The sequence below is a fragment of the Sminthopsis crassicaudata genome, chromosome 4 (assembly GCF_048593235.1).
Source record: "Sminthopsis crassicaudata isolate SCR6 chromosome 4, ASM4859323v1, whole genome shotgun sequence".
Lineage (NCBI taxonomy): Eukaryota > Metazoa > Chordata > Mammalia > Dasyuromorphia > Dasyuridae > Sminthopsis > Sminthopsis crassicaudata.
In genome coordinates, this window is record NC_133620.1 from 270212810 (window position 1) to 270235540 (window position 22731).

A 22731-nucleotide genomic window follows, 5' to 3' on the forward strand; every position below is an offset into this window, starting at 1 on the left:
ATCAGAGGAGGGGAGGGAGAGGCAGAGACAGAGAAAGGACTTATGATAGATAACTTTTTCAGACAAATTGGGGATATTGGTGTGAAGTACATTCAACTGATATATTTTTACAAATCTTGATTGTTTAAAATATAATTTAAACAAATATATAAACCAGTAGCTTCGTCTTATCACAATTCAAAGAAAATGTAAAACACAGTCTTGAAAAAATGGTGGCAAAATATCTGTGCTATAATTGAAAAATTATAACAAACCCAAAACACTTTACTTACTGGAAAGTCCTTGTCTTGTTCATGTATCTGAATAGCAAAGTTATCTGGAAACACTCCTTCTTTACCATTGAGTTCACCTTTCCACCATCCTACTTCTCCAGTGTCCTAAAATTAAAATAAAAGTTATACTTATTACTCAGGAAAATAGTTACTAATTGAATTGAAATGAAAAAGAATACATATTGTTTTCTAATAGAACAAATGATGACAACATATTCACCAAATTAAAAGAAACCACTGTCTATTTAAAAGTCAAGTGAAAAGAATTACCCTAAGGAAAAAAAAATTGATCTATTTTCAATCATTTTCAGTTACTAAAGTATTTCCCAAGACCAATGTTCAAAAACATTTTTTCCCAAAGGTAGGAATTAGAGCAATTAAGTAGCTTTAACAATTTATAAGACTTGTCTTCCACTAAAGTCCCTTTTAAGATTAAAATTCTAAAAAAGTTCTAAGAACAGGTCATTAAAAAAAATACCAAAAGTCTTCAGGTAATGCATTATCTCCATAACTAAACAGTTCAGGAAGATGAGGAAAAATTATTTTAAAAGTAATGGAAATATTTCTAAGATAATAATTTAGTAACAACTGAAGTAGGAAAATAAATGGGGAAAAAATATAAGAATATGTTAAACATAAAAGAAGCATTATAACAAATTGAATTCACAAATAATTCAACAAGTTGAATTAGACTAGTCTTTAAAGTTCATTAATTTCACCATTTTAGTTTTTGAATATAATAATAGCTAACATGTATATGTGTCACTTTAAGATATAACATGTCTACAAATATTGGAACTTTAAAAAAAAACACCTTGAAACAATTATTTTAAGTCCTCATTTTACAGATGAGGAAGTCATAGATGTTTCCTTTAACAGGGTAAGCGATTTGTTCAGTCACATGGCTAATTAAGTATTGGGGGTAACATTCTGATTTTTCATTTTTGTATACAATAGGACAATAACCAGCAAGTGGCATGTAAAGTACATCCTAGCAGTAGTGTACAAGGCTGTCTAATGCCCAAGAGAGTAAATATGTAATATTAAAAATATATTTATTTGTTTACAATGAATTTCTATTCACAAAATGATGTAATGAATGACATAGAAAAAAAAATCCAATCCAGTTAAGGTAAATCCAGATATTATATTTTCACTTTCTGAATTTGTAATCAAAACAAAGGCACCAAAAATTGGGAGTGGTTAAGAGGAACTAATAAGTAAAGCTAAGATTTCTGAATGGACAACTCCAGTAACACATTTAAGAACTTTTGATGATAACAGATAAGGAGACAATGTTAATGTAACAATAACAAACAATAATAATAAAAAATAAAGATAACAAATAAAATAATTTTTAAAATAATTAAAGAATATGATCACCAAGGGATTTTTTTTGGGGGGGACCCATGTTGGCAATGCTATTTTTCACTGTTTATCACTAAGATAATAGTTAATTATCTTGATGCCAGTAAACCAATTCAAAAATATTCCAACAAAATTCATTTGCAACAAAACACAAATGCAATGACTCAGTTTATATTTGACTGTCTTCTTGCCTGAAGTCTTTTAAAAAATAATCTAAAAAGAATTTTACTGCCAGATAATAAGCACAAAAAACATAAGTAGTTATAAATAGCAAAGATTTTAAACAGTTCAAAATTCCTCCTTTTTGATGTTGCATCTTACATACATACTTCCTAGTAACTTTGTCTAGTAGCTCTGTCATGGAGTAGATCTTAAAGAATAGAATGTTTATTTTCCTATTGAGTTTATGCTCTAAATAGATCATACTAGTAAGAAAGTTGTGTACTCTGCCTGGCTCAAAGTCAAGCATAGAAAGACTGATGTAGAAAAATTAATGGAGGCAACAATGTACATAAAGGAGATAATTAAGAAGAAGAGATGTTTATTAAGGTCATTTTTTTCACTTAAAAAAAAGATTATTATGTGTAGGGGGGAAGTATTTGAATGTCATTTGGTTCAAGGGTCAGCAAATTAATGAAGATCATTAACATGTTTCATTTATGGTTTGCCTCAGCTCAATTCTCTAGTTTTTATTTATAATTATGATGATGATGATGACTATTATTGTTGTTGAGCTTGAGGAAAGATAAATCCATTGATATTACAATGAATTTTCATCAAAAAGGGTGTACATAATGTAAAGAGACTAAAAACTGCATTTGGAGTTGTAACCATTTTGTAAGAGATTTGAAATCTCTTCACTGGTTGTACCTAAACAATCTAATTGAGGTATTTTAACCTGAAGAAATCTAGCTTTTGGAATCCTTGGAGAGGCTAATTATATAGCTGAATGGGGTCTGAATATATTCCCTCCCTTTATCAGAACTGTGATTAATTTGATTCTATACAAATATTATTTATTAAGTGCTAAGTACTCACCACTGTGCTAACTGGACAAGTACAGGAGATAAATGGTAGCCTGAGGTTTAAATTGCTAACTAGGTTACTGAGGTTTTTCAGCCTTCATTTTTATAATTGTTCCGAAGTTGATCCTTTTAAAGAAAATATCGATCTATTTAGGGAAGCCATCTTTCTGTGTATTCAGGGAGATGTGGGCAGACAGTTAAGCAAAGAAGGAAGCTAAATGTATACTGAATAAAATAAAAGTTGTAGACTAACTTCTGCTTGAAGGTATTGCTTCAAATAAGGAGAGGCATGTCCAGCCATGTTCATCTTGTCATTTTATTCTAGCTAAATTTCTAGTCAAAATGTATGGCTATGATGGAATAAACTTTAGGACAGTTGAGATACCTGGCAGCTAGGTGGTATAGCAATGGACTTGGAGTCGGGGGAAACCTGAGTTCAAATTCAGCCTGTGGGTGACTCTGGGCAACTCATATGACCTTGTTTGCCTTAATTTCCTCATCTATAAATGAGCGAGCTGGAGAAGGAAATGGCAAACACTGTAGCATCTTTATCAAGAAAACTCTAAATAAGATTACAAAAAGTTGAACATGATTGAAGATGGCTAAACAGCTGATACCAATGAACCATTATGCCATTCCCTAAAAGAGCTGTGAGTCAAATCACCAAGCATTTATTAAGCCTTATTACAAAGAACAGAGCTTATTACAAGAAAACATTCCCTATCCTCAAGTGGTCTACAGACAACACATAAAAAGAAACTAGAAGAGGGGCAAGAATGTATTTGGGGAGGGGGTGGCAAAGTACAAAGAATTGGGCAAAGCAAAGTACAAAGAATGGAGTGGGCCTGGTCTGGGTTCTCCCTCAAAATGGAAATTATAGGAGAGACTCAACTCCTAGAGAAGGTGTCTGCAAGAGCAATGGAAGAAGGGATCCAAAGTAACAATGGCAAAGTCCACAGAGGAGGAGGAGCATGGCTCTAAAATTTTTCACTAGCCTTCATAAAGGGAAAAAAAAAAATCCTATAGCTGCAAGCTGTGAAATGGAACTGGGGTGGGGTGGTAAAATAGGCTTGGAAAAGAGAAGAAAAAAATACAGGTGATGAGGTCTGCGCAGCAATTCCTAGGTTGAAATAAACGTGACAAACTCACAATGGCCATTCTTTTTGACAAAAGGCAGAAACTTGGGGAAGAGGTTACAGAAAAAATAAGTGGTAAAACAGGCACCAGGAATAACAAAGATGAAGAGTTTAGAGAGCATATAGTTAGTAAGGAAAAAAGAAGACACAAGTTCCCCAGGGAAACTCACAATTAACCAGGAGAAAGAAAATACTCCATGAGGTGGGAATAAGTTATTGACTAGTATATTAGGATCCATAGATGAATTTGGAAGACTAACCAGAGTTAGCTCGAGTATGGCGCCATTAAAGGGAAGACACTATGAGGAAGAAACAGAGTACCTCATAGGGATCTTAGTCTTAAAAGGAACTTGCAAAGATCTTCATCATAAGTAGATCTTTTTATAGTGGAAATATAGCCTTGAGGTTTCTTGGGGAAGTAAAGGCTAGAATTCAGTGAGAGAATCAAAGAGCCAGAAGGAATGTACCAGGCAGACCTTGCTCATTAAGTTCAAAGCAAAAGACAAGAGTAGTAAGCAAGGAAGCAATATTACTAAGAATACTAACAGACAAGTATATAGTGTGAGTGATACCACAAGGCAACAGTTGATAAAGAAGTTTAAATTATAGGTAAAATTAATTATGGCAATGTAAAAGTTAAAAAGGGTAGGAGGAAAGAAATGGTAACAAAAAAGGCAAGATGAAAGAAGTGTATGCTGGATACAATGCAAATAAAGGGATGAGAAAGGAATTTAGTTTATGAAAATATTGTAAGGGAAATTATATTAAAAGAATAGCACTATGAGGTGGGATATGTTCTTAAAAAATAAAAAGTTTTATTTATAGAGGTAAATCACTGGTATTTGATAGTGGTATCAAGAGGATACCAGTGGTAAAGAATGATAGGAGGCAGCAAAAAATAAGTAAGAACATATAGTGAAGTTAAAGCAGATTAGGCAATAGATACAATTAAGAATAGACAACGGGGACTGAAAAACAAGAGACTAAGATATTTTGAAAAAATAAAAGGAGAGATAAAATTACTAAATGATATAACAAAAAAAGTAAATCTATAGGACAATTTCCTTTCATAAAAAAGAAATGACTCCCCAAATTTTAGAATCACAGCTCAGAATTTTATCAAAACCAACTCTATTAAGCAAGAAAGATCATCAATTCATTTTAATTGTTTTTCAATTCTGACTGACTCTTAATGACAAAGATACTTAAATGGTTTGCCATTTTTGTCTCCCATTTTATAGATGAGAAACTGAGGTAAATAAGATTAAAAGACTTGCCCCAGAATCACGCACCTAGTAATCGTCTGAGGCCAGATTTTAACTAATGAAGATCAGTTTTTCGGATTTCAAGCCTAGTGCTCTATTCACTGTGCTATCTAGCTACCCTAAAATCATCATATGCCTATGTAATTTTCAAGAAACAGATGTTCAATATTATTAGTCAATTCAATAAATACTTAGGTGTTTATGACATGAATGGTATTGTATCAAGAAACAAATACAATTAAAATATTAGAAACTTTTATAACAGATTATAATTTAATAGAAGGCAATTCAACATGTACATTAAAACGATAAAAAGTAGTATGTAACCACACCAGAGAAAACACTTGAGTCGAGTCCTGAAGGAAGGAAAGTGTTTCAATCAGCTAACAGAGGAGGGAAGTCTATACCAGAAATGAGTGAACAAAAGTAAGACAAGAACAGGCAACAAGAACAGTTCAGTCTATTTAGAATGTGGGTACATGAAGAGTAGAAGTAAATGCAAGTTAAGTTTGGAAAACTATACTCGAATTTGTGGCCAATTTGGAACAGAAGAATCAGGAATTTGTACAGAGTAAGCAAATTAAGATGCTAATATTCAGTTGGAAACTTCTGGGGAATTGAAGTAAAATGGTTGCTCTCTATGGAGAAAGCACAAATATGAGAAAATGCAAAGGTCAAAGCCAAAATGATTTAAAAACTGACTAATGAAAAGGCAAAAACAGGAAGATAAAGAGTCAACAATGACTGTGAAATTTTTATCTTGGGTTATTGGAAGGATTGTGGTACCACCAATATATATAAAAAGAAGTCAGATAGAAATGGCAAGTTTTAGGGAAAAGAAAACTAGTTTGGTTTGAGTATTAAAATGGAAACATTTATATACATATATATATATATATATATATATATATATATATATATATATATATATATATATATATATATATATATGTATGTATTGGGCAGCAATAATGTAGAATAAAATTTCAAGATAGAGGAGAAAAGTGGAGATGGAAGGAATCAGTAAAATCATAGGAATGGACAAGATTGCTAAGATAGACAGGAGGAAAAGAAAGAGAAAAGGAAGCAGAAAGAAGGGAAAGGGGGGGAGAGAAGGAGAATTTAAGTACTGTGTTAAGCCCTGGGGATACAAAAAAAAAAAAAAAAAAAAAAAAAAAAAAAAAAAAAAAGGAAATATTCAAGAACCCTATATTCCACAGATGGAAGAGAAAATTTAAAGAGGAACACATGAAGTAGAATCTATGTGTCCAGATCCAAGAATGAAGTCCAAAATTCCTTTCAGGAAGAAATGCAAATGTTAGTTGGAGAACAGGCTGCATAGTTTAGAATTGAAAACTAGGAAATGAAAACTGGTTGCAGGCAGCAAAAAGTATATAATTAATCACTCAGAATTTAGAGTGGTATCAGGAATGGGGCTCAAAAGTTCTTGTGGAAAGGTGAGAAAGATAGCCTGGACATCACAAGGTTTGGAAGTCAAAAAAATCATAATGGTAAAATGTCACCAAAGTAAAAGGGACAAAAAGTTTCAAGAGGATATGGGAGTGAAGTATCAGGAGTTAAGTAATATAATGGCAAGGAGGATTAGATAGGTCCCTACTAAACTTAAGAGAATTAAACTGATAACATTAGAACTGTCTACGGAGGTAAACAAATTGATGAGGAAATGAAGTTGAAAAGTGACAGGGAGTCTTCTCTTTCTAGAAATTTAATACTGATACATGGAAAGAGAAGATAACAGCCCAATTTGGGGGGGGGGTAAGGATTTTGGTAGTGAATACGTGGGTCTTCTGACCAGGTGTTCACTAGGGAACCAACAAGTCAGGGCATCAGTCAGGGCATTATGTGAGTATGTATAATAAAGGCTTTTAAGATTACACGTGGCTGTTCTTGAGTGCGCTAACCGGTTAGTAAACTATAGATTCAAGAGATTGTGGCCAGAGACCTTTGAAGGCCTCAGAGAAGGCGAGCCGGGTAGAGTTCACACTGCAAAGGTCAGTGGTCAAAGGTACTCTGTTGGGCCTAGGACAGACTAGTAATTGTAACTGCCAGGAGAGCACGCTACCGGGGGGGGGGGGGGTGTTCTTCTTTTTATTGATGAATCCTAAACACATTTTTAAGTGCAGGAAAAAGAACTACTAAAGAGGGATAGAATATGCTAAGAGAGAATGTGAGTGAAAAAACAATGCCATGAAAGACATGACAAGGGAATGACATCAAGATATAGATGAAGAATGAAGAAACTAAAATGTCCATATCTTTTACTCCAGAGATTTCACTAAAACAGAGATGGAAAATCAGTTGGTTTGACACTGCCAAAGCAAATGCAGATGACAACATCCCACTGCTCTTTTAAGTTAACATTTTGTATGGCTCATGAATAATATTATAAATATCCAAATGGCCCTTGGCAGGAAAAAAAAGATTCTCCATCCTTGTATCCACCACAAGAAAGCCCCTGGAGGGAAAATTACTATAAGCCAGAGATATACGGTTTTTTATGTGATTATTATTAACATTGCATATCAAGAAAGAAACTGGGAAGCACTTTTAACTGAACACAACTACTGACAAAAAAAAAATAATTTAAGAACAATAAAGCAGCATTAAGCAAGGAGAGTCCATATACCTACAGTGGTTAAAACCATTTTACTGTGACCAAGTGAGAAAGGATTCCACTAAGGATCATTTGGTTAACTTATTTTTTGCCATAACTTATTGGATCTTCTGAAGGCCAGTCATGATTTCCTGATGCATTTAATATAGGATAAGACTGACTAATCATGGTACAGGTCCCTCTCTTTATGAAGATGAAGACAATACAATTTTGTAAAACTATCTGTGCTACAGAATCTACCTCAATTTGGAAGGAGAAGGAATTTACTCAGTTTTAGTCAGGATTTTCAAGCAGCCAAATCCTTAATAAAAGGTAGAGGAATGAGAGGAATTTTATCCCATTTCCATGTTGTTTTATAGAATTCTGGGTGGTAATGACATCTCCTGAAGCTACCACCACACACCTCAAATTTCTGGTGGATTCCTCTCCTCCCCCATTAACCTATGGTGTTATTTTAAAAATGACTTGGTGGGGACAGGGGTGGGGGATAGAGGAGACGACACTAATAAGTGATTTCACATGTTCCAAACCAATTATGGGGATGTGAGGAATAAGCCTTATATGCCACAATTGAAAAACTGTCTTGGAGCTATAAGTCCCCAAGGGGCTTCACAAGGGAAAGAGAATCACTCTGAAGACAATCTAGGAAGACAAGATAACTCCCTGCTTGGCTAGTGGTAGGGCTGGCTGTAGCTGACAGACCATAGATTACTTTTACGAGTGTGGGCCAATTTGCCATTATATGTCAAGTTACTAAGGAACACATAATTGGGGATGGTTTTGTTTTCAGAGATGGTACTATAAACCTGCACAGTTGCACACAAGAAAAAATTACCGTTGGCAATACTGGAAACAGATTAATTCAAGTACAATTCTCTAACTATTCCAGGTTTAGAATTTAACATTAATGCCCTGTTATTCAACACATAATTGGAATGTTCATCCTATTCTTATAGACAATGGTAGAATTACTGAATACCACAAGGAATCTGTTGTTCTTTTCAGCAAATGTGATAGCCTGCGGGGCTCTCCATTTGGCTTTTCTCTGGATAGATAATAAAACACCTAGCTAATATAAAGTGGGAAAAGGGTGTTACTTCCCAGCAATATCCTAGACAACTTAGAGATTATCTCCATCAGGGTCTTCCTGATACATATATGACAGCAAACCCCCAGTACTTATAGAGCCTGCTAACTTTAATGTGACATAAAACATGTCTTACTCCACCATGAAGATTGATAGCATTACATTAAAATATTTACAACAGCTGTGATAGCAAAAAATTAGAAACAAAGTTTCATTAATTAATATGGCTAAAAAACAAAAACAAAAAAACTCTGATAAATCAATGCCTTTATTACTGTACAATAAGAAATGATGATGAATGAAAAACTTTACAAAACAGGCAACATTTATGCAGAGTGCATAAAACAATATGCACACTGACTGCACTAATTAAATACAAAAGAACCATAAAAAACACTAATATGTGAATGCTACAAAATTACAAAGACAAGATGAGATGAGAAGACACCAAACACATACCCCCCCCCCAACTTACCTCACACACTCCTTTCCAGGATCATTGTACATAAATTTTTAGACTTATTGGCCTTACAGATTCCCCCCTTCATTTTTTGAAAAACACTACTTATTATATAGGATAAAGTTTGCTTTCTGAGAGGAAGAAAGGGAAAGTTTATTTGGAGATTTAAAAAAATTATTTTAAAATGTACAGAAGAAAGGGGAAGGAATTTCAGAAAGAGATTAAAAACCAATAGAAAAAGAGATCCATAGACAACAATTGCTACTATTGTATAAGATTTAATGAAATTTAATTTTAAAATATATAAACATTTACCACTTTCTTACATGAAACTTTTGGTTTTTCTCAAAATGTAATTATTGTTTTTTCTTAATAAAAGTTTATAATAAAGAAAGGGTATTAAGAGGGTCATTAACACAAGATATTGAAAATCCATGGGATTAAATATAGTGCCTAAGACACAAGAGAAGATGGAAGAATTGTACTTAAAGTCTATAGATGTCAGAAACAAAAATCAGGACAAGTCTAGAATAAATAAACCTAAAGAAGCAAAGGCTTTTTTTAAATAAGGGTGGCTGAAGAATAATTTCTAAATGGTAATAAGGAAGGAGTACACTAAAACTCTGCCCAGGCCTTTCCAGTATGTTTTTAATAGTTTTTCTTCTGTTTGTTTTTCTTTTTTTAAACCAATTCCCAATCATCATTGATCGCTGAAAGACTGAAGAAATAGGCAAAGCAGCACTCAATATTGGAAATGGTTGCCACATAGGTGGACTTTTCAGGAAAATACTAGGCTTTAGTAAGTGTAAGAACACGGAAAATGTAGAGATGAACGATGATGGGGAACTGGTTAAAAAACAGAATAGTAACTCCAAAACAAACACATAATTAAAGGCATGAACAGAAGACTACAGAAGTGAGTAATACTTAAAGTTAGGATTTAAAATGGACTGAATAGGTTGGAGAAAAAAGCAGAAGTAGGATCTGTGCTTAAGATTCAAAGATTACTTATAAAGTAACAAGGGCGGGCAGAGGTATCTAATATAGTAAAAGAGGCATTTGGAGTCAGAAGACACTTTGGTTCCAGTCCTATTTGTCATTGTTTACCTTTGTAAGTGTCAACAAATTACTTAAATTCTTTGTGCCTCAGATTTCTAAAATGTAAAATGAATGGTGAGAGACTGATGAATCTCATAAAGAATATACAAGCTACTAGAGATAGAGCAGAATGGATCCTTAGAGATCATCTAGTCCAATTCCATCCTGCTCTCTCTCATAAAATGCAAATGTCCTGGCTACTGTTCAAATTTTCCATATTCTAGATCCAGTCTACTTTTCTAATTTTACTCCATAGCACTCTTCAAATACTTCAGATTTCAGTCAAACTAGATTTGTTTCATAAAGCTGACAAGCCATCTTTCACCTTCATCTCTTTGCATTAATTCATAAAGGCCATCTTGATAGGTGAAATTTAGTGACTCCTCGTGTGTCTCTTAGAAATCTTTTTTAAAGGTGGCTCAATATAAGTGTTATCATCTCTGTGAACCCCTCCCTGTTCTCCAAACCTCTATGTATCTACCGTATACAAATTTTCCTAAAACATATGATCTGCATCACTACTCTGCAATCCTCACATTGTATCGTGTATTATACTCTTTTCTATAAATACAATATCCCATCAAATACAAGGTAAAGATATCTAAGGGTAAAGACTTTCTTTTTCTCTGTGTCCCCACAATTAAGAGTGAACTTTGAAGAGAGTAAGTCCTTACTAAATAACTGTCACATTGCTGAAAGTTTTCAAGTTTCTTAATATCTCATATGTATATATTCATACTTTATACTAAACCCTATAAAATTACAGAATCCTCTAAGATGTGGTTCTAAGGTACCAGGAAAGGGTTAACAAGAACCATAAGCATGTGAAATTATGCCATCTTTAAAGTCAATATTTTAAAACTGGAAGAAATCATATTCTTTTGTGAAAACTAGGCTAGTGACACCTAAATAACTGATGTAACTGAAATGTCATACCTTACATATCAAATGGATGATTTCCCCTTCTTTAAAAGAAAGTTCATCGTCATTAGCACCTTCGTAGGCAAATAATGTTCTACAATATTCCTTAGCTGAAAAAGAAAATTGGCAGGAAGGGGAACATCAGGCTAATGGTTCATTATATGAATTCATTCATTCATCAAATATTTGTTGAGTGCCTGTTATGTAAAAAGGCACAGTAGTAAGTGCTATGAATAAAAAGGTTGATAATGTCTACATTTTTATAATTAAACTTTTTTCTTAAATGGTATCTAATTACCCGAGTCATATGTATCCAATATGTCAGACACTGATAAACAAAAATTAAATATTTAGTTATATTTCCAGTTTATGGAAAATTTAAGGCCAAAAAAATTTAACACGTTAGCCTTACCTTTATATTTGCCTTCAATTTCTGCTTTTGCTACTTCTACACTCTGATACTGTGCTGGTCTGAATCCTAGTGTATGTGTAAATAAAGGCTAGAGAATACAAAATATATTAGTGATTTAATAAAATGAAGCCAATAAAATTAAGACTATAAAACTTTCAACTTAAAGTTATTCTACTTATTTTCCCTTTAAAATAACTAGTATTTTTTTTTCTATATGTGGAAATTTTATATAAAAATACTAGAATACGTAAATAAAAAAGTTCTATTTGATTTCTTAAGCAATGCACTGGTCAAAAATAAGATATAACTAAATTAAGAGTATAAAAATGTAACAATTGTTCACGTGTGACTGACAGTATATCTACAATATAAAACTTACTATTAACTTTAAAATGAAAAAGAAATCTTTAATAGAATGAGTGAACCATAAAAAATTTTATTTTCATTATTGTGGAAATATTTTCCATTCAAATGGCATTAAGTTAGTAATTTTCCATGAATTATCTCTTATGCTGTTTCTTTATATTACTAAGACTAAGAAGAGTTCGATATGATATCTTAATACATACGTTGTTTTCTTTCAGGTGTAAATTGGAACCTCTTGTTAGGGAGAAGTAAGATAAAGAGGAGGAGAGCAGAAAGGAAGGAGAGTAGAAAAAAGGGAAGGAGTAAGGAAGGAAGAAAATAAGAGGAGAAGGTAGGGAGGGAAGAAGTGAGGGAGAAAGGAAGTGAGAGGGGAAGGGAAGAAGGAAAGAAGTGAGGGAGAGAAGAAGTGAGTGAGGAAGTGAGAGAGGGAAGAAGGATTTATCAGGTACTTGCTATGCACTAGATACTATGCTACTTTACAAATTATCACCCTGTAGGTTAAATGTGATCATTATCAAAAGCCCTTAGGAAGATTCTGTTTTTTTCTCTATCAATGAGAAATGAATTAGGGATTGATCTAAGATCAAAATTAAACTGTACTTTAGTATAGGAAGAAAATAATATGATAGTATTCTTGACCTACTGATACATTCAAACCTTTTCAAAACTTCACATTTAACTTGATCGAATTCTTTGCATTTAACATTTGGTTCATTTTCTCAATTTGCACAGATTTACTTGCATTCTACTCCTATCCCAAGAACCTTGATTTCACTAGCACTTGCATTAGAAAAACAGGAAGAAAAAAATGCTGTAAAGAAAATCCATCGCAGAGTTCAAAACTTAAGTTCAGGCTGCATACTTTTAATTGGATAGTGATACAAATGATAAATACATCTCTGTCGGTTTCTAAAAGCAAAATTAGCTCTACTTCCTGAATTTATAATTTTGGTATAATTAAATATATCTTATAATTGAATAAGAGTTTAATTAATTAAAATATCAATCACTGTATTCACTACTTTTAGATAACATTATTACTGAAGGTGATCATTCTTTATGCAAGAATGACTAAAAAAGGAGCATTACTTTCCATATGATATACCTAAAAGGAATTGGATGTACAGTTTTAAAGCTGAAGAAGTCTATTTCAATCTTTTAAAAACATAAGTAGGCAGGGCAGAGACAAATCATTTTGAAATATTCTGAAGGTCACAATCCAAGCAGATTTGTCCCAATTCACCACCATAGAAATCAGCATTCAAGGGCCATGTCAATACAAAATATTGACACTGACTCTTCTAGATATTTGTCTTTATGCATAAAACCTACTGTCTAGATTCATTTTCCAATAACAAAGTTTTCACCTTAGTATACGCTTCCTATTCCTATAAAACCAAACTCCTGTCAAAAAATAAATCACTATCACCAATCTCAACTGTGTACTCAATCATTCCCAAACACTCTCAATTCCACCCTACAGTAGTCCACTCCAAATCTATCCTCCCCGTTTAACTATGTCCTCCCCAAGATCTGCTCTATAATCAACAAACTTGCATTCATTTTAATCCTCTTCCTTTTTTCCATTTACTGGAATTCACTGAGCCCTAGCTGTCTCCTGATGATACCATAGGGTCACCCTTTCCTGTACTGGTTTCACTTTTACTCATATCCACAGGGATGGGATTCTGCTTTCTAATACAATCTCCTTCTATCTTCAATTTTATTATTTAGTTCATCCTTTTAACCTTCACAGTCACAAACGTTGGTTATTTGTTTATTTCCCTTAATCGTATCATACTTTTTCTGCTCTTTATCCCATTTTTTTTTAACCAAGAATATAGAGAAATGCGAAGGTCTGGTCTAGCTCCTCTTGTCAGAATAAGCAAAAGTCCTTGCCCCACGTTGGGCGCCAATTGTAGCGAGCTGTTGTCTCTTGAAGCTGCCGGATCACTCTCTGGGAAGAGATCTGCTGTGTCTTCTACTCAAATCTCTCCGACAGATTCTTCTTCCTGTAACGAACCATTGTCTCCAGGCAGTTGCTGTTAACTCTTGTCCAGAGAAGTGACTTCCCTTCCTGCAGAGAGCCCCGTCAAGCCTGATGCAATGCAGAGTCTTCTTCTATCTCTGGATGTCCTCTCTTTTATCCTCCCAGAGAATGGGCGTGGGATAATGCAAGGGCTTCTGGGAAGAACCACTTCAGCCAATGAGCTTGCTCCTTCTATCAAGTCAACCTGAGTTCTCACCTTGTAATTGTCCAGAAAACCTGAATTCTCACCTTGTCACTGTCCAGACAACCTGAGTTCTCACCTAGTAATTGTCCAGACAACCTGAATTCTCACCTTGTCACTGTCCAGACAACCTGAGTTCTCACCTAGTAATCCTAACATCTCCCCCTTTCTTTTGATTTAGAACATAGGACAGTCATGACCTTGAAACATAAATCCATCAATATGGGAAGTATTGCACATAATTACATAAATTACATAAGCACATAGTAACATAACACATGCTAGAAGTATATAACAAATAACATAATCAAATAATCATAAATTGAAAATTTATAAATGTCCATAAGTCCATTGTCCATTAGTCTCATCTTGTGTGAGGAAGTCTAATGATTCCTGATGGTTTTAAAGTTCTTTAACAGTCTTTTTATTAGCCATGCTCTTTCAGTGTAAGATGTTTCTTAGATCTTCTCCTTTATTTTGAGGTCTTTCTCTTTTTCTGTCTCTCTCTGATGGACAAGGCGAATACGACTCGTTGGCACCCATCTGATTCCTTCTCCTGCTGAAGAAATACAAGCAAACCCTCTCTCCCAGGCAGTTAACCTATCTACTTACCTTCTATTTACCACTTTCTAAATCTCTTCTCATCATCTGGCAATTACATTGGAATTGTTTGCACTGGACACAACCCTGTTGGTTTAAAAGGCCTGTATTCTCCCCAAGTGTAATCCATTTTTGCAATCTGATTGTCTTTTGGCTGACTGATTGGGTAATCCCTTTCTTCCATGTGATTGTTTTTCAGCTGATAGATCACATCAGAGTCCTGACCTTCTAAAGGCTCTTTGGGTGTAACATCAGCTGCCATCATGCCCCAAGTCTTTTTTGCGTGGGGCCCTGGACCTGGACCCCTCATCCCATTCATTTCCCTGAATTATTCTACACTCTGATGCCCAATGGAGTCCTCTATTGCATTTTGGACATGGGGTTTTAGGTCTTCTCTCACCCTGTCTTCTCACTGTATCTCCATATCTACACTGAGCTCTTAGATGCCCAATTTTTCCACATTGAAAACATTGCCGAGTTTCTCTAGAAGTCCCTTGCCAGGAGGGACCCTGCCTTTCCACATTCATCATTGTCCGGGTGTAAAAAGCATTTGTTCCCACTGTAGCACAGCGTCTTATGATCTCCTCTAAAGGAGCATCTTTGTCTAATCCCCATATAATTCTTTTGCAAATCTCATTGGCATTTTCCTTAGCCAGATGTCTGGTCACTATTTCTGTAGCTGAATTTTCTCCAATAGTTCTTTTGACAGCAGTTTGCAAACGTCCCACAAAATCTGCAAAAGGTTCATTGGGACCTTGCTGTATTTTAGTGAAAGCCTCTCCACGATCTTTCTGTCCAGGAAGGACACCCCAAGCTTTTATTGCAGCCTTAGCAATTTGTTCATATATTGTCATGGTATAATTAATCTGTTCTCTAGGCAGGGTTGAAGCTTCTTCAAGAGAATCATACCATAATTCCTCATTTAAATCCTCTTGCTCTAGGGAAAGATCTTGATCTTTCCTTTTTTCCTCACACTTCCTCCTCTGTTCATTTTTAGAACTTTTCCTTCTCCTACAACTTGCTTGATAGTTTAAGGCTAATTGAACTATGTTGTAGATATAAAATACTTCTGCAGAAATTGAACGAGGCCCATTTTTTGCTTGAAATTCTTTCATTTCATATCCCACTAGCTTCCATTTATCTACATCTATCTTTTCTTCCTCTAAGAACCAAGGGGATGTGCATCTTAATGCAGCCAAGAGTTTAGCAATCTGTACCCAGGTTACAAGTAAACTCTGCTCCTCAATTATCTTGATTGCCCCACGTTGGGCGCCAAATTGCGAAGGTCTGGTCTTGCTCCTCTTGTCAGAATAAGCAAAAGTCCTTGCCCCACGTTGGGCGCCAATTGTAGCGAGCTGTCGTCTCTAGAAGCTGCTGGATCACTCTCTGGGAAGAGATCTGCTGTGTCTTCTACTCAAATCTCTCCGACAGATTCTTCTTCCTGTAACGAACCATTGTCTCCAGGCAGTTGCTGTTAACTCTTGTCCAGAGAAGTGACTTCCCTTCCTGCAGAGAGCCCTGTCAAGCCTGATGCAATGCAGAGTCTTCTTCTATCTCTGGATGTCCTCTCTTTTATCCTCCCAGAGAATGGGCGTGGGATAATGCAAGGGCTTCTGGGAAGAACCACTTCAGCCAATGAGCTTGCTCCTTCTATCAAGTCAACCTGAGTTCTCACCTTGTAATTGTCCAGAAAACCTGAATTCTCACCTTGTCACTGTCCAGACAACCTGAGTTCTCACCTAGTAATTGTCCAGACAACCTGAATTCTCACCTTGTCACTGTCCAGACAACCTGAGTTCTCACCTAGTAATCCTAACAGAGAAAGAGAAGGAATGTTACAAAAAGTAGTAATTATTATTGAAATGGTCTGCTCCAACTCTTATCTTACTTGAGGTACTTTCATTTAACCTGAAGTTCTTGATTTTGACTAAGACATTCTTAAATATTTTCAATGTGGAAATTCTCTCAGGATGTGACATATGGATTCCATTTTCATTTTGAACCCTGATTCCAAAGGATCTGGACAGAATTTTTTTGGGGGGGAGGTGATCTCTTAAAACACTTACAACTAGGTTTTTTGTTTCATTATACTTTTAAAATTTTTGATGTTTCTTAAATTGTCTTTGATCTTTTACCAAGTCAATTTTTTTTGGTTGCTGGTATAAGACATTTTCTCAATCTTTTTATATTGTTCCAAGTTTTATTTTTGTTTCCTAGTAACTGACTGAATTCTGTTTGCTCCAATTTGTTTTTCAGGTAGTGTAATATCTTGAGTAAGCTTTTCTCTCCTATTCTATGCTGTTTACATTTAGAATTCTTATTTCATTTTCTATCTTGTGCTTAATTTTTTTTTTTTTCCCAAGTCACTCCAGGAGTTCTTGCAGCTTTTCCCCTCCCTTTAAGATTCTTTATTATGCTTGTAGAATTCTCTTCTGGGTTTACCTTATCATCATTTCTTAACCCATAGAATTTCTTCATTGGTTCAATGTTTTCTTCTGTTTACTCATATTTCTAGCCTCAATTTTTGATTTGTATTCTGGCCAGTCTCTACTTCTATTCCTGCATTTTTGGATATAATGCTTAAGGCTTATTTGGTCCCGTCCACAATTTTTGAGGTTCCTACAAGAGATTAAACTCTCCATCCCACCCCATTCCTACCCCGGCTTTTCTATCACCTTCTCTCTTCCATCTCCCAAAGTGAAGCCAGTCATAACAATATATAATTTCAACCTTCCTAAAACATTCTCAGACAGAGGGGTAAGGGTTTCTGATCTTCTTAGAACATCCTTGGTTAGTGAACTGGCAGTATTCAGTCTGTTTTACTTAAAGTGTGTTAACTTCCCTGGTAAGAATATCTCTCTAAGTGCATGCAGGCTCTTTTTGAAGTTTTGGTTATTGAAGAGAAACTGTTATTTCTTTATTCTAATTAAATGTCTTGATCACTAATGATCTAATGTCTTTTTCAGGTCTTTTCTGTTACAGATATGAGGCCTATCACCTCTTGAAAGTAGGTTCTTAACTAAATATTTTAAAGAACCCCCCAGATACCTCAATTTTCTGAATCAGCAATAAAACTATGACAAATGGCTAATGCTTTGTGAGCCTTCATTTTATTTCTTTTGAGTGGGGGAATTAACACTGTCACTACTGATTACCTAATAAAATCACAAAATATTAGGATTATTCCTTCTAATCTAAAATGATGGCATTCCTTTTATATGCAATTCAAATGTATTTTGCCCTGCTAGAATAGGAGGATAATATTAAACAAAACAAAACAAAAAACCCAAAACAGTTGTCATCAAAGAGTAAGTATTTTACAATTTACAATCTACAATAAAGCAATTAATATGGTCAATTTAGAAAGTGTCCAAAAAACCTCAAAAGATGACAGACTCCATATAAATCTATTTAACACCAAGGATCATAAAGGTGTCAAACCCTTAGAAGGAAACATCAGAAGGTTTTCATCTTTCTTTTTTAGCAATAAAAAGGAGCTAAAGATATGGCTAAAAGATCAACTAAGTGAAAAATTAGTTGAAATAGTCAGTTTAAAAAACTTAAGAACTGCTTATCAACCATTTCAGAATGAAAATAGAAAGTAAATATTGCTAAATGTTTTTGTAAAAGGTATTAAACTTCTGGTTAACTGTTTCCTCCTAAGGGTGAATCAGATTTAAAAATTTCTATTCTTTCAAAAATGTTTTACTATGAATTTGTTTGTCTAGCTAGTACAACTTATTATTTCCTATAGTCACATTTCTCAGGATACATAGGGGGTGCAGTGGATAGAGCACCAGGCCTGAACAGAAAGACTCATCTTCCAGAGTTCAAATTTAGCTTCTGATATTTCCTAGTTGTGTGATTCTGTGGCAAGTTATTTAATCTTATCTGCCTCGGTTTCCTTATCTGTAAAATGAACTGGAAAAGGAAATGGCAAACCACTAAAGTATCTCTGCTAAGAAAATCTCAAATAGGGTCACAGAGAGTCAGACATGACTGAAAGAACTGAACAACAGAAGTAAAAAAAAAAATCCCCAATAGGTTTAATTTTTTGTCAAATTAAACAATTTTGATGGTGATTCAAATATTTGACTGTAAAGTACTTCATGAAAATCATCTCTTGAGGGGTGCAGCTAGATGGTGCAATGCATAAAGCACTGGGCCTGAGTTAACAGGACCTGAGTTCAATTCTGCTTTTAGACACTTATCAATGACTAGCTTTGTGGACCCTGAACAAGTCACTTAACCCCAAATGCCTGGAGAAAAAAAGAAAACCATCTCTCACAGTAAGAAATGAGAGAGCAATTTATGAAAGAAATTAAAATATTTCTCTCCATTTTATTATTGATATACATTTTACAAACTAATTTTAAAGAGAGACTTCTGCTTAATATTTTAGTAGAAAAGAAAAGAGGAATTATAAAATATGCAACTTGAGCTAATTAAAATTATGTGAGAAAATATTTCAGATTTTTTAGGTATAACAATAGGTAGCTTATTCATCATCTCAAAAAAATCAAATGAAATAAGAATGAAGTGAATTTAACAGGCGATATAACAAAGTTCAATTCTGTACCTTGTCTGTTTTTTTCTCATCGGCTTCATTACTGGACATTCTTGTTCGGAGCTTCACTGAACCTTCTTTAAAAATATCTCCAAATCCAACTCCTCGAATTTTCTTTGGCTGTGCAACTGATCCAACTGCAGTTTCACTCTCATTTCCTAGAGGGACTATTGGTGAGGTAGGGCTAGTAAAAACAGCTTCTGGGAAAAAAAAAATCAAGAAAATGTAGTACAAAAAAACATACACTAAAAAATTTTGATTTTCACTCCACCTGGCAAAGCTTATCTAAATATTCCAGGATACATTAACTCTTGAATTCTAACATAACTGACTGTATACACCAGACATTTTGATAATAATCTACTACCTTAAAGTTTATCTTAACTGGTCCATATCTCTCTATTTTGCTTCCCAAATTGAATCATGACCTCTTAATGGATAAGGATCATTAACATATACTTTTTTGATACTCTTCCAAAGTAACGAAAAATACTTACAAAAACATTATATAATTATTCACTAAATATCTACAGAACTGAGGAAAGGTGAAAATAATATGATGTGGGAATGAATATGGTTATTATGAGAGAAATGTATGTAGGATTGAGAGGCTAAAAAAGATAGCTTCTTGAAAATGTTAGCAGAACTATAGAACACAGGAAAAGTAGGGTTGGACTTCTGCTTTAGTGCCTTATCACACTTATCATTAGATTCAGGAGGGAATTTCCCCTTTTTTCTCCATCTTTTGTGAATTTAAATGATCACTAAGTCAACAAATTATCAACTACCCTGCTTTTAGCAGGAAGAATGCTTCACTTGATGTTTAGATGATTAAAGTTCCCTCATGTATATATTAGACATGTATGTATGAATATATATATATATATATATATATATATATATATATATATATATATCCAGTAGTTAAAAAACTCTACTTTCATCATTTATAGCATAAGTATAGGCTTTACACATACACACAATAAGACTTCCAATTTATAAACATGGACTGAAATGAGCTCTCAGTTTTTTTTTTTCTCCCTAAAGAAAAGTAGCTAATTTTTTTTTACTTTCCTTTTTAATTTATCCTTAAAAAGGTGGAGGGGACCATTCAAAAGACAATCAACTGGACAGACTTTGAGAATTTGAAAATTGTTGAGAATTTTGAGAACTACTACCAGGAAAAGTAAAGAAAATTCTATTTTGGATTTGGTACTGATTAAAGGGTAGAATTGGTTGCTGAAATGAATTTGATCAGGTGCTTGTAAAGAAGCTATTTCTAGTTCCTCCTACAACTACAAGTTAAGAGAAAAAAAACAGGGAAAAAGGGATTTCTTGAGGTGGAGTTAAGACAGTGGAGTGGACAAAGCATTATAGGTGAGCTCTCCCAAAATTACTTCCAAAACAATTTTAAAATAGCATCTCAAATCACATTCTAGAGGATCAGAGCCAACTAAGGATCAGGGTAAACCATTTTTCCAGCCCAACGCAACTTATAAGATTAGAGGAAAAGGTCTGTGTGACACTGGGGTAGAGAGTGACTCAGAGTTCACATAGTGCTTACAATAGCCATGAACTTGCTGCCTCCAAGTAGTAGAAACTTCAAGAGCTCTCATAACAGATACACTAAGATCAAACAACTGATCAGAAAAGGATTAAATGGATCTCTGTGTTAACACTGGAGCTTTCAGGCCACTCCATAATCAATATCTACTTCCTGGAATGAGGGGAGTACCTGAAGTTAAAAGGAAAAAGGAGTCCTGAACAGTCTTATCAATTGAAACACCAAGAGATCAGGAGCTTACCCAGGTAAGGCCCAGAACACATATCAGGAAAAGTAGTGACTACACCTATTCCCCAAATCACACCATCTCAGAAGTACCAAAAACTTCAAAACCTTCAGAACTAGCTCTGAAAATAGCAATACTAAAAAGCTTGAAACCAGAGACACAACAAAAGAACAGAATACAAACTTTAACAAAAGTTCTAAGTCAAGAAGAAATAATTTGTAAAAATGAGCAAATAACCAAAAAAAGAGCCCAAATATAAAAATGTACTATGGTGAAAAGAAGAATATGACTCAATTAGACAAAGCTGTCAAAACAACTATAAGGTCTAAAAATATTAATTCAATACAAATTCAATAGAACTCCATGACAGAGCTAAAAATAATTTTCTAAAGCAAATAAGAGGGGTAGAGGAAAATTTTGACAAAATGAGAGCAATGCAAGAAAACAAAAAACAGAGCTTGATTTAAAAAAAAAAAAAGGCAAAAATACTAAAGGAAATAATTCTTTAAAATAGAGAACTTAGGCAAATGAAATTAAAATTTTCACTTTAATTCAAAAGGCAAAAAAAAGCTAAAAAAATACTGCTTTAAAATAAAAAAACCTAGCTAAAAGACATTAAAAACTTCACTATTAAATTCGTCTTCTGTTACCTGTCCTTGTTTCCATCTTCTATACATTTCTTTTTAAAGATTTAAATAGGTTGGAAAATTCTCTGTGTCTCCACATTGGTCTCTTCTGAGAACTCCATTCCATATGGTTTATACTTTGTACAGGCCAGCTCCAAGGCCTAAAATTCCTACCATCCTCCTCCTCACTCTTTTTGAAATCCTTAGTTTCTTTAGAGACTCAGCTCAAATACCACTTTTCTCAAGGCTGCCTCTGCTCTTCCTTTTCTGTCTTCTCTGCATGTGTTTTGTGTTCCTGTTTTCTTCTCCATTAGAATGTAAGCTCCTTAAGTTGGCAAAAACTGTATCCATTTTTCTTTATCTCTCTATATCCTTAGCACTATGTCTGACATTTTACAAGCAACTGAAAAAAAAAGTATGTTTACTGATTGGTTGGCAGAGAAAACAAGTAAAATAAGCCCTGTTGTTACCTTTTTATCCTGCTCAAATTGAGATTCACATTCCTTTTTGATCTTCCTTTTTCTCCTTATATAGCTTAAAAAACAAGCTCTTTGTTATTTTTACCATTAAGCTATGTTCACTGTTGAGCTTTGGCACTCCAGACTATTTGTATAAAATATTGTGGATATATTTCATGACTCAGAAGGTAGTTGGACTAGGCAGCCTGAGATCTCTTTGAGAAATGTAAGATACTCCCATTTCTGTATGTTTTGACTCAATCAAAAATATGTGAACTAAAGTAAAGTACTATGTCACTGTTGTAAATTTGTGCAATCATTTATTATTTTGATTTTTACCAATAGCAAAAATAATTAAGGCAAGATAGCAAAATTGTAACATTTATTACATAAGGCTATGTGCTTTCTTTAACC

At 34.1% G+C, this 22731-nt stretch overlaps 1 protein-coding gene across 13 annotated transcripts in view; it reads right to left on the bottom strand.

Annotated features, from left to right (window-relative positions):
- The window catches only part of CD2AP (CD2 associated protein), a 156866-nt gene that overhangs the window by 68413 nt on the left and 65722 nt on the right, over positions 1-22731 (bottom strand). For 7 of the 13 annotated variants that reach the window (XM_074310716.1, XM_074310713.1, XM_074310709.1 and 4 more), the window contains 4 exons: positions 19456-19643; positions 11680-11767; positions 11283-11377; positions 273-377 (listed from right to left, as the gene is read on the bottom strand). In XM_074310716.1, the coding sequence (XP_074166817.1) occupies positions 273-377; positions 11283-11377; positions 11680-11767; positions 19456-19643 (476 nt within the window). The remainder of the gene's footprint in view (positions 1-272; positions 378-11282; positions 11378-11679; positions 11768-19455; positions 19644-22731) is intronic. The other 6 variants (XM_074310712.1, XM_074310710.1, XM_074310721.1 and 3 more) reach the window with 2 other exon arrangements.